Consider the following 13,248-nt stretch of genomic DNA (forward strand, 5'->3'; position numbering starts at 1 on the left):
TATCTCTTCTGGGTCTGGAGAGATGGCTCAGGGGTTAAGTGCATTTACTATTCTTCCAGAGGACCTGAATTTGGTTTCCAGGATAAAAACCCTGCCTCAAACTCCAGTTCCAGGGGGTGTAGTATCCTCTACTGGCCTTTGCAGGCAGTGTACTCATGTGTATACCCCATTCCCCACTGATACACATGTGCCACATTTTTCCATCTTAACCAGTTTTTTTTTTTTTTGGTAGATTTCTTGATTTTTTTTTTTAATTTGTGAAAGACAAAGAGACCTAATTATAATTATTGTAATCACTTTCCAGTCAAGGAGCTTTCTGTTTACCCAGTGTTGGTGGTTGAACCCAGAGCCTCAAACATATCAGACAACTGAGTTCCACCGAGCTCTGTCTCAGCCATACTTTCTGTTTTATTAGTAGTTTCTGTATTTTGATGAACAGAATATATTTTTCCCATTGTTTGTGTTGCTGGTGCCTCATCTCACAACAATCTCAACACTCTCTGCTCTTCCCCTGGGCTAGAACCCAGGCACAAAGTACAGGGAAGTTAGAATGCATAATCTGCTCTTTATTCGAAAATACTTCCAAAATTTCATTGGTACCGCAGTATCTCCAGTTTTCTTAAAATGCTTTCATTTCTTACTAGCTTTTAGCAGTACTACAGGGTTAGAGAGCCTTGATTGTTAGTGTTGAGCTCTAAATAACACTGCAGAAGTATATAGCTATCCCTGTCCCATGATTTGTAATATTTCTTTTAAAGATCTCCACTTTACCTTCAACATGGCAAGAATGTGAGGCTAAAAACTTAGAGAACTGGAGGTGTTAGCTAGTTCAGAGGTTTCGTTGAGTAAAGGCAGACTAGAAATCAGAGAGGCCTTTACACAGCTAGATGGGTGTCACCTGTAGCCATCACTGAGGCGTTGTTCTCGGAATTCCGCCCCCATAGTATTACCACTGCTCCTTCCGGATGACTGGCGAAGGTTGGCTGCTGTGTTGCGGGGAATACCGAGATGTCCTCATCCTTGATGCTGGAACTCTGGCCTTCCTGCACACCTTTTCATCTTCACAGTCCCCGGACTGGATGAAATGCATGTGCGTCGTTCACTCTGTGAGAATTCAAGGTAATCGTGGGCTTCTCAGGACTCTAAGACTGTGCAGCAGCTGGCTGAGATGCTAATGAAATTGTCAAGCCAGATTTGAGAACACTGCTGGTGTTCACCTTGTCTGAGGGGGTGGGCACAGTTCTGAAAGCCATGCCAGGGGAGATCCAGATTCCCTCCGCCAATGGGTCAAGTTCCTAGGAAGCCAGCAGGAGGTGAAGACAAGGGAAAGAGAAGCCATTTCTATGACCCAGTTCTCGCTTCTGCTTGCTGAGGGGGACAGGGAGTTGGGCAGTTCATTCTTTCTTTTCCTTTCCTTTCTTCTCCACTCTTCCCCATGCCTTTCCTTTCCCCTTCCTGTCTCTTCACCTTCCCCTTCTCTCTCTCTCTTTTTCTTACCTTTCCTTTTTCTTGTTTTTGTTTTCTTTTCTTTTTGTGAGGCAAGAGGACACTTTTTCTGGATATACTACTGAAATTCAGTTTCTATAGTCAGTAATGCTTAAGTAAAATGGAAGTTGGTTCTACAGTCCCATGGGCTCAGCATCACCAGCCTGTAGGTGCTGTGGCTCTTTTCTAGCTGTATTCTTCACATACCCAGGGAGTTAGAGCATGGAATGAAATCATTCCCTTAATTCAAAAAAAAAAAAAAAAAACAAAAACAAAAACAAAACAACGTTGAATATATCCTGCAGACCCAGCTCTGTGCAATCCTTGAATGGCTATGAGGTAATAGTGACAGCATCCGGGTCCATTGACTGACAGCTCATCCATTCCTTTCACAGAGGACTCTCTCTTGGTGGTATCTGTAACAGGCGAGCTCAAAGTATGGGACCTCTCCTCATCCATCAACAGCATTCAGGTTGGCATAGAAACCACTCCCTTCCCCATCATTTCAATCACTATTCATTGAAAATTTCAAACAATGAGCATGTTCACAGTTGAAAGTTTAAATGATATATTTCCAAGGGTGGGCACTGAGGCAATTGAATCACATCCTTCCAACCATGCAATGTAAATAGATTTATTTACACACAAACAGGGAAGGGGTAGAGAGAGGAAAAGATTATATTTTTAATTAAAAAAAATTGATAGTAGATACTCTATTAGGACTCTTCTAGGGTATGGGAGCTGTAAATAGACAGATGTGTAGGATGGTCCCTTTCGTGGGGATGCCCCCATACCCACCTGCTCCCTAGCATCAGATGAGAGTCATATAGTGACACATGAAAGGGGGAAACACTGTCTATGTGTTAGGCCGCACCACACAGTCTGTGGCTTGTCTCTCTTTAGAAAAACATCCCACCTCAACCTTGCACTATCAGAAGCTTACAGCAGGCTTGTTGTCCTGCATTGGCTAAACTTGTGTGTCTTCAAACACTCCTTGTCTGGTTTACTTCTGTTTGTGAGCCAGTAACTTCATATTCTCAACACTTCACATGGTTCCTTGTAGAATGGTATTTGGTTGACTATCAACAATAAGTCCTTGAAGCTTGCCAAGTAGTGTTTAGATCCAAACACTGGGAAGGAACCTTGGCTACTTTTCCCTGTATAATCGTAAGGAGGGACCAGTGTGGAGTATATGAGAATGGATATGACTTCTGTTTATGTGTACATTTCCTAGAATTAATATTCATGTTTTTTGTTTTCCTTTTAAAGGAAAAGCAAGATGTCTATGAAAAAGAATCAAAGTTTCTTGACTCCGTGAACTGTCAGACAATACGATTTTGTACATACACAGAGAGACTCCTGCTGGTGGTATTTTCTAAATGTTGGAAGGTATTAAAAGTACCGGTGATGTGCAAATGCAATGGTTTTCTTGTTTCCCCAAACAATGGTAATATAATTTAAATATCGAAATGAAACTCCTTAAAGTACTAATGTTAAGACATGGAACGATTAGTCATTTCTGCCTGGTTTATTGTTATGAGTTCCATTACTTCACTCCCTAATATATTGTATGTGGACCGATACATTCTAGTTTTATCAACAATAAATTATAGTAATGATGAAAATGATTTCTGGGGGCTGGAGAGATGTCTCAGTGGTTAAGAGCACCAGTCCAAATTGCACAGGATGGGTTCTGTTCCCGAAACCCACATGGTGGCTCACAAATGCCTGTGAATTCCTTCCTAAGGATGTGATGCTGTCTTTGGGCCTCTTTAGAAACTTATGCATATGATGCATACATGCTGACAAACACAAATAAAATAAAAACAAATCATTACAAGAAGAAATGAATTTCCAAATTATTTTCAAAACCAGTGTCTTCATTTTCCTTTTAGAAAGCTAATACTTGCCACTTATATTTCTGGATATTTTTTTTTCTGTTTTGTCACTATCACGTGTTTTAGGGAGTATTCTTTCTTTTCTTGTGAATATAATGAGTGATTTCTCCAAGAGTATAGAAAAACTAAATTATCACCCAATGGCATTTTTGTTTAATGTTTCACATAACTGCTAATAGAAGTCTAGATTACTTGTGCCATAATGATGTACTCTTGCTAAAGATTTAAATTATGCAAGCTAGCCAAGGATCTCTGCTATGGAAACATTTTACATAGAAGGAATTTCTAAAAGCTATACTGGGACGATTTATATGGAAAGAATAAAATGATGTAAGAATATAGGACTTGGGCTTCTATGCTTAACAGGTACAGCCCGATAGCTTTATCCACTGCCAGCTACCTTAGCATAAAAGGGAAAGAGTAAGTCTGAGTGAAATATTAGTAAATCACAAAACATTATCTTAATCCATGAATACAGCATGCTTGCTTTTAATATTTAATATGCTGTAGTATTAATCCCATCATAGTCTTGATAAACACAATTATTGCTAATCCTCCTGGCAGGGTATATTTCCAAGCTTTTCTCACGTATAGCTGCAATGTCCTACAGGTTTATGACTATTGTGACTTCTCCCTTCTGTGGACGGAAGTTAGTAGAGACGGGCAGTTCTTTGCTGGTGGAGAGGTGCTTGCTGCTCACAGGGTCCTTGTTTGGACAGAAGATGGTCACAGTTATATCTATCAGCTGCTGAACAGGTGGGCTCAGATGGGAGCAGCGTTCAAAACATTCAGGTAGAAAATGAACTTGGGGAGGTTTATTATGGAAAAGCCTCTGCATGCAGCCCCTGATCAAAACCCAGAACAAAACAACTTTGGCACTGGAAGATTTACTCTGGGCTTGCAAGGCCTCTGCCTTTGTACAACACAGCAGGGGATGAAGGCATGAGATTAGCCATGTAGAACTTGTACAGCTGGTGCAGGGCTTTCAAAAAGTCACTCGTAATTATTAACCCAACAATTTCTAACTAGAGTTTAGAAACTCGAATGGTGCCATCCGGCTTATGAAAGTGGGAGGGGGGGTGGTGGTAGAAGCAAATAAAAGGCCCTAAGTTTCTAAATTTTGCTTTTAATTTTCCCCACACAGTGGGCTTTCCAAATGCATATGCCCAGCCGATGGAAGAGTCCTTAAAGAGACCATCTACCCACACTTACTGTGCTCCACTTCTGTGGAGGAAAATAAGGTAAGATAAGAAAAGCAGTCCCAAGCCTGCTTCTTGCTTTGTAAAGGACTCAGGTTCGCAAAAATGAAACCAAAGCATGAGATCCAGTTGCTACTGAGAAAATCCACTTCAAGTGTTAGGAAGTGTCACCCTTAAGAATTGTTGATTGATACAACAATGCCTATTCCTTAGAGAGAAATTATAAGTGTGGGAGAAAATATAGAATATATTAAAATTCTGATTTTTACCACCATAAATATTGACTGTCTGCCTACTGTAGCTGGGAATGTTTCAATTGTTGGGAAGTTGTAAGAGTAGTACAATTAACACTTACTTGCCCTCTACCTGAATGTACTAGTTCTTGGAATTTTATTGTATGGATCCTCTCATATACATACACACACATCCCACATTTTTGCTTTGCTCTGTTCCACAGAACATTCATAACATTTTGATATACCAGTTATCAAACTTTATGAAAGGGTTTTTATACAAAAAAAAAACCTTGACTATCTATCAAGATCATTTTCCACATGTAATTTCTTCTTCAAATGGGTGTAATTAAGGTTTCTGGCAGATGGTAGAGGCTATAATTATGAGCTTCCTGCTTGGCTGAATGATACCTTTGACAGCTGACCATATTTGAAATCCAAGCAGCCCTTTTCTTGCAGTGGTATTTTTTCAAAATGAATTTGAACCTGTAGAATCACTTGTCAGTTGATTATCCAAAAAGGTACTTTATGAAGAGGAAGCGTTTTATTTTAGTGGCATGTCACCATGAAAGTGCGTGAACATGTACAGAGTAATGCTTTGCTTAATTAGGCAGCAGAGCTCTGAGAAGTCCCACAGCCAGGACGCCCCTTTAATGTTTTGTTGCAAAAACTTGGTTAAATATTACATCCAGAACTGAGAACCTCCAGGTGCTGCTAGTGCAGTTAAAAAAAAAAAAAAAAAAAAAAAAAAAAACCCAAAAGAACAAAACCTTCGGAATTACAGCATGCATCAGGGGACATTTTTAGACTCCTTCCCTGGTAGCAGTGAAGCCTTGTCATAAAGCAGTGTTGTGTCTCACTCAGACAGGCATTTTTGTTATTTTGTAGGACCTGCTGTTTTCTCCCTTTCGGCTCCAGAGTGAATTTTTACCAACACAGTGTTCCACAGAAACCAAATGTCAGTCATGTATTTTTACCCTAACAAGCAAATATCAGAGCTGTATAAAACCATGGTTTTGAAATTAGAAAATTGGGGATGGAGAAATGGCTTGGCAGTTAAGAGCACTAGTCATGGCTCTTTTAGTGTTCCTGGGGCCAGCTCTTAGTACCATGTGATAGCTTACAACTATCTGTACCTCCAGTTCTAGGAAACCTTTTCTGATCCACAGGTACTGTATACATGTATTGAAATGTTATCATTTACAAGCATATAAAATATCTCATGCCTTCAACTGCCATTTTCAAACTGACATTTGGAGAGATTAAGTCCAAGGTTTTAAACCTGGGTGGTTTAATTTTATAATGGGTCTGATAATGAGTCCTAAGAGGCAATTGGTCAATAGTTCTGGAAAGGATACCAAGGATTACAGGAGTGGAGCTATCTATATATCCTGGTGCTATTGTAACTGACAAATAGAACTGAAGCAACTGAGAAAGACTGCTCATCTTTTGTGAACAGGCATCACCATGAACACGCAGGATGCCAACACAGAGTTCTGAGACTAAAAGTTTCTACCGTTATGGTTAACCCAAGCCATTTTCTCTTGCTTTCTTTATATATAAGTTGAAGACCATAACATCACAATCTCATAGCATATTGAAGAGATTTAAAAAAAAAAAAAAACCTAAACATGCACTGCCCCCCCCCCCCACTTCCCAGTGAATGGAGAGAGAAGTAGGAGAAAGAGAAGGGGAGGAGAGGAAAGCACGTGCGACTAGGAAGATTGAGTCAGGGTAGGAATAGAAGACAGAAGGTGGGGGGGAGGAGAGAACATAAAAGATGGAGCCCCTATTGGTTTGAAGAGAAAACTGAACCTAAAGAAAGGTCTAGAGGCCTACAAGACTGCCGCCAACTAACAATTTGAGCAACCGTGGAAAGGCTACCATAAATGTCCTTCCTGGATAGTGAGATCAACAACTAACTTATCCACCATCATGGAGCCCTCATCTAGTACCTGTTGGAAACAGAAGCAAACACCCAAACTAAACACTGAGTCAAACTAGTATCCAGATGCAGAGGGAGACGACAAGACCAGGTTGCAGAAACACATAGAGACAGCTGACCTAAACAAGCAGGAGCTAATGGGCCCCCAGACTGGTAACTGGGAATCCAGCATGGGACTGACTCAGACCCCCTGAACATGGGCCCCAGCCAGAAGGACTGAGCAGTCTAAGGGACCTCAGACAGTGGAACCAGGATGTTTTCCTGATACACAAAAGGACCTTGTGGACACATCCCCCATGGAGGGATACTACCTTAACCTAGAGATAGAAGAGAAGCCCTAGTCCCTACTTCAAATGACTTGACAGATTTACATGACCCCACCTGGATGGCATTGCCCTACATGTGGAATTGGGGTGGGGGGGTGGGAGGGGAAGATTGTCAGTGTGCATGCGAGGGGGCAGAGAGGGTAAGAGGGAGGGAGAGAGGGAGGTAAACGGGAGGGAGGGAGGTAGAGGGAACTGGGTTCCACATGTAAAATAAAAAATAAATAATAATAAAAAAACTAAACATGTACCTAGCCATTACTGATAATTCTTTCACTGAGGGATATGTACAACACACACACACACACACACAAGTAGAGAGAGAGAGAGAGAGAGAGAGAGAGAGAGAGAGAGAGAGAGAGAGAGAAAGAGAGAATACCCAAGGTTAGATACACTTGTGGCAACTCTCTGAAACTGTGATCTCACTTCTAACTTTCAAGGCTTCCTTCCCCCTCCCTTTTACCTAAATCATGGATGGTTTCATTTAATTCACTTGCAAATTTTGAAAGAGCTGAGAATTGTTTGAACAGGTTTAACTCAATTTTGAAGTCTCACTTCTCTCTTCCTGTGGTCCGATCAAGACCACATTTACCTACTCCAAGCTCATGCTTTATTTCACAGAGCCTGCATTTTGTCATGGGCTACATGAATGAGCGGAAGGAGCCTTTTTATAAGGTACTTTTCTCTGGAGAAGTCTCAGGAAGAGTTACATTGTGGCATATCCCAGATGTCCCCATATCTAAGTTTGATGGTTCTCCTAGAGGTAAGATGGTTTTGTTCCCCACCCCACTCCTAATATAGTGTCTCATTAGACCAGGCTGCCCTTGAACACAAACCCATAGTTATCTTCCTGCTTCCTCCTCCCGAGTACTAGTACTGGGATTAAAGGTGTGCCCCACTGTGCTTAGCTTGTCACTTTGCATCTTTCTGCTTTTATTTTTAAGATTGTGTGTATGTCTATTGTGAGTATGTGCACATGAGTGCAAATTCCCACAGAAGCCAGTGGCATCTGATCCCCTCTGGGGCTGGGGTTAGAGGTAGTTGTGAGCTACCTGATATGGGTGTTGCATATTGCACTTGGGTCCTCTAGACAAACAGTGCATGCTCTTAACTGCTGACTCATTTCTCTAGCTCCAAAGAGTTTCAATTTCTGGTCTTGTTATCTGTAAACTAACTTGGGATTAATTCAGAGACTTTTTGCATTGAGTCACATGGTTCTACAAACAAGAACAGTGAGGAGTCTACGCAGAACCCTGTGCATTAGATACAAGTTAAAGACTGCTAACTTGACAGGGTTGAGGATCACCTTGGAGACAAGCCTCTGGGCATGTCTGTGAAGAGTGTCTATCCCAGGTTAACTAAGGGGGGGGGGAGGACCTCCAGTGTGGGCAGCACAATGGCACAGGCTGAAGTCCTGGACTGAATTAAAGGGAGAGAGCAATCTGAGTGCCACATTCTTCGCTCTCTGCCTCCTAAGTGCTGATGCAATGTGAGCACCGCCTGCAGCACCCATAGCTGTCACTTCGCCACCATGATGGATAGTGCTCTTGAACTCTGAGCTAAAACAAATCCTTCCTTCTAGAAGGTTCTTTTGTGGGCCATTCAGTCATTCAACTGGGGATGTGGTACCAATATAAAAACAGGCATAATTTAAGTTTGTGGATCTGATGCACAAATACAACCAACATAATTTATATGACCTTCAGCTGAGCATTCCAAGGGACGTAGATAGACCAGTGTTCTGAGTGTGTCTGAGCTTTTCTACTCCTCGGTTCATACATCTGAAGAGATGGCAACTTTATCAGATGTTCCATATCTATTATGAATAAGTGAGTCAGTTTTTCCCTGTGCATGTGCTCCTTTCAGAAATACCAGTAACCACCACCTGGACTCTTCAGGATAATTTTGATAAGCATCAAACGGTGTCACAGAGCATCACAGACCATTTCTCTTGGTCCAGGGATGAGATGGGAATGACAGCAACCATCACCTCATCAGAGTACATTCCAAATCTTGATAAACTTATCTGTGGCTGTGAGGACGGGACCATTTTCATCACTAAGGCTCTGAATGCTGCTAAAGCGGGACTGCTAGAAGGGGTCTCTTTATTAAAAGGTGACTGAATTTTTTTTCACCATATTTACTTAATTTATCTAATCTACAAGTATACGAAAATGATTCAGAGGCCTCAGACTTTTGATAGCATTTGCAGATAAATTTTTGCATGGTTAAATAATAAATTAGGCACGTACAATAGGTTTGTGAAGACTCAAGCAGAAAGTTGTACAGTCCCATCAGAAGCTTCTTGTTCTACTTTAAAGGCCACTGTATATAAAAGTTTCAATATACTTCCTGAAATTATGTGTATATGTGTACAAGCATACACACACACACACACACACACACACACACCAGCACACGGTGTGTAGTGTTTTAATTATATTACCAAAATAGATGCCATGCTGAGTTATTACTAAATAAATATTAATTACATAATTTTGGTGCTCATTCTTCATGAGCTCATTTTAAATGACAAAGAATAATCAAAAATAAGGTTGAAAACTTTTCTGTTAATTGATGCTTAAGTTTTCCAGCCTTTAGCCACCATGGAAGATTTGGAATTGATTATCCTTGAATGACTACATCAATATTAGTTTGTGATTTTGATTTTTAAAATTAAGCTATTTGAATGGTTCTATAAAGAACTTATCTCAGCATATACATGAATACCCAATAATAACCTGTGAAATTGCAAGTATTCCCCAAATATTGATCACCTTTTACATTTTTAAAACATTTAAATCTTTACCAGTGAGGAATAAAATTATATCTTCCTGTACTTATTTATATTTTCTAGAAATGATATGTGTGTTCTTTCTCATCATTAATGCCTACTAAAAATGTCATTATACAAGTTGTTATATAAGGAGAGGGAAGATAAGAGGGGATGGCAATTTTAGGATATATAGTAAAAAAATATGCTTGTGGCTTTTTTCCTTTTCTTTTTGAGAGGTTCTACATGCATGCAAGATAAACATTGTGCTGTGGGATCACCCAAGTGAACTTCCTTTTTCTTTTCCTGCAGTGCTAGGGATCAAACCTAGGGCCTTACACATCCCAAGTTTTGTTGTTGTTGCTTCGTTTTTGTACAGCTTTCAATCAGAGCATCCTCATCTAGACCCTGTCCTTCCAGCACACTTGAACTCCTCACTGAGTGTGAGTGACTTGTGGGTAACAACAGAGGAGTAAATGGCAATGATGCCAAGTAGGTAAACAGCTGCCCTTAAAAGTGAGAAAAAAAAATGGCGACGGTAGAATCAAGGCCAACCTGCACTTGACTGACAGCTTCTGAACTAACATTCAGTATGGCTTGCTAAGGGCAGAAACTGAAGCAGAACAAAGTAACAGATCTTTGAGATTCTCTTTCAGTTTGAGTAAGAGAGCGTGGCAAATGACCTTCTCTAGTTTGGAGAATGTGGACACCAATGAATGGAGCACTAGGGGTGGTGGCAAGGGAAGAAGTGTCCAGAAAGCCTGAATTCTAGTTTAGATCTGGTTTGAAAGACCGCTTGCCCACATGCCCGTGTGCTTCCCAGGCATTGTGCTGAGAATATATTCATTTCATCCAACAGTCTGTCCAAAATAAGGGCAGCTGTCACTTGTATCATAAAGAGGGGGGTAGAAGCTGTGAGTCAAAGAAAGGACCAACATGTCCACATCTATGGCAGCATATGTAGGAAGTAGTCGACTCACAGGAAAAGGGAAGATTCCTTTAGCAGCAAAACTTCTGACAAAATGGGCTGGATGACCTCTTTGAATTTGGTGTATTTTATCTGTGAACAATAGAAAAGAGGGAGAACTTGATAATTTCCAACGTCTTTTGCAGCAAAATATCTTGTGACATTTGGTTTTCTTTTCTATTAGATTGAACTAGAGAGTGACTAGTTGCTTCATGTTGGAGCATGTCAACAGCCATCCGCAAACAGGAGGCTTGAAGGACCAAGCTTCCCGCCTCACTCAAAGCTTGCTGTAGCTTCAGATGAGGCGTTTTGCTTTTTGAGATGGCCTATTAAGGCTGCTGAATAATTTTCTTAGCAAACTGTGTGCATATGATAAAAATGTGTGAAACAAAAACATTAGAATTATCTTTAAAATAATTTTGTGCTACTTGGTGTCTGACCACTTTCCAGATTCCCCCTGTCATGGGCTTCTTAGAGGCCATCACCAGAGCGTGACATCATTACTTTACCCTCACGGTCTTGCTCCAAAATTAGACGAAAGTTGGATGGTGTCTGGGGATCAAGGTTCCTGTGTGATCCTGTGGGATATTTTTAAGGGAGAAATTCTGCACACATTCTCTTTGGAAGCTGGTCCAGTAACAAGACTTTTGATGTCACCAGAGAACTTGAAAGTAAGTGAACATAAAGAGTAAAACATAACACACAATTTAAAAAGCAAAGACAACAAAACCCTATATTCCCACAGTATACAAACAATCAAACAAACAAACAAATAAAAATACTCTATCTTCCCACAATTAGCTAGCTGATTTGGACAAGTTTGCTTCCAACTTTTCAATATGAATTTTGTTTTTATTATAATGTATCACACAATATTTCTAAAATAAACATTGGATCAATTATAGCTTTATAAAATCTTAATTACACATGAAATAATCAGTTTTTTCATCCTCATCCTCATTCTGTTTTAATTTTTAATATGGAATTTTAAAATGAATTCAAAGATTATGCAAAAGCAAGTCAAAGAATGTAGGAATATATAAAGTTCAACCTTGGTGTCCTTAGTAAATGCTGGGTGAACATTTGATAAATATTGAATTTATTAACATCAATCTCCCTGATGGGGGAAATGAAATAGTGCTTCTCTTCTTATGAGACATCAACTTAAACCCAGTTAACAAAGAGCTGAGGTCTTTGCAAATTGTGAACTAGGTTTTCAGAAAAAAGTACGTGACAACGTAGATAAGATGTTTGCTAACTTAGACTGACTTATGAAATTATGTCCTTATAGTGCAAACATGTAGAAATTGACACCGCATTTTGGTGATAGAAACATGAAGAAGCATGTTTTGTGATCACAAATATTAAATTAAACAGTGAAATGCTGTTCCAGAAGCTTCCATGTGGTCAATTAGAATACTATGGAATATATTTTATTCCTGAGTCTTTCTTGCTCTCTTTCAATTCTTTCTCTTTTTTGCTCCAAGACAGAAATCCAAGTCTGTCTCATAATTGGTTTCTTTTCCCCATGCTCCAGTCACAGGTGATGTAGCCATTAGTGTCAGAATATATTCAGAACAAGTCAGATAAAACAAGGATTTATTGAAGGAGTACAATGGACATCAGCATGGAGACTCAACAGAACTTAAATTATGAATTAAGAAATACTGTGCATGTGCTTATGTGTATGTGGGGTGTATGTGTGTTATTTATGTGTACATATATGTGCCTATATATGTCTATATATGCATGAGTCTATATGTGTATCTTTATGTGTCTGTTTTTGTGTCTCTGTGTGTGTTTGTACATGTTTGTGTGTGTGTGTGCTTTCCTGTGTGTATGTGTATGTTTGTACATGTTTGTGTGTGTGTGTGTGTGTGTGTGTGTGTTTCTGGATCACATGGAGCTTCACATTCTAGAAGTTCTGGAGTATTCCTCTTCTCCACAAGGTGGGATGTCTGGGGGAACTATGACATCTGACCTATTCTAAAGTCTGTATTTTGTCATTTCTATTTTGTCATTTTGTTTTTAATTTTTCTTCTCAGGATTCTTTAATGTCCTTAAAACTGGGCAGAGGGGGGCATGCTGTCCATTGCCTGCTCACATAGTGATTAGTCATCAGTGTTTGAGCTGTCCTTTGCTGTGTGGTACTCAGGACTGAGTTCAGGGTTGTGTTCACCACTACATCCCCAGATTACTTATTAGCTTTGTTTAATTTTTTCATTGTATCAATTAGTTTCAAAAGTTGGGTTGTGAAGGAGACCATTGATGACTTTGCCTAGTGTCTTCAGAACCGCTGTACTGTAAAGCTCCTTATGTCCTTGTATTTTTGAGAGGGCACCTTCAGCAGGAGCCAGCTAAGGCTGCACTGTTTTAGACTGTGTCTACACTAAGTTTCCTGCTTGGATTAGAATCTGTGGACTTC

At 40.0% G+C, this 13,248-nt stretch overlaps 1 protein-coding gene across 1 annotated transcript in view; it reads left to right on the forward strand.

Annotated features, from left to right (window-relative positions):
- Wdr72 (WD repeat domain 72) overlaps positions 1 to 13,248 on the forward strand; it is a 161,519-nt gene that overhangs the window by 26,916 nt on the left and 121,355 nt on the right. Inside the window, exons 5-12 of the mRNA XM_051197946.1 lie at positions 945 to 1,119; positions 1,881 to 1,957; positions 2,755 to 2,874; positions 3,994 to 4,139; positions 4,528 to 4,624; positions 7,705 to 7,846; positions 8,950 to 9,198; positions 11,274 to 11,494. Of these exons, the coding sequence (XP_051053903.1) occupies positions 945 to 1,119; positions 1,881 to 1,957; positions 2,755 to 2,874; positions 3,994 to 4,139; positions 4,528 to 4,624; positions 7,705 to 7,846; positions 8,950 to 9,198; positions 11,274 to 11,494 (1,227 nt within the window). The remainder of the gene's footprint in view (positions 1 to 944; positions 1,120 to 1,880; positions 1,958 to 2,754; positions 2,875 to 3,993; positions 4,140 to 4,527; positions 4,625 to 7,704; positions 7,847 to 8,949; positions 9,199 to 11,273; positions 11,495 to 13,248) is intronic.

Source organism: Phodopus roborovskii, unplaced genomic scaffold, assembly GCF_943737965.1.
Source record: "Phodopus roborovskii unplaced genomic scaffold, PHOROB, whole genome shotgun sequence".
NCBI lineage: Eukaryota > Metazoa > Chordata > Mammalia > Rodentia > Cricetidae > Phodopus > Phodopus roborovskii.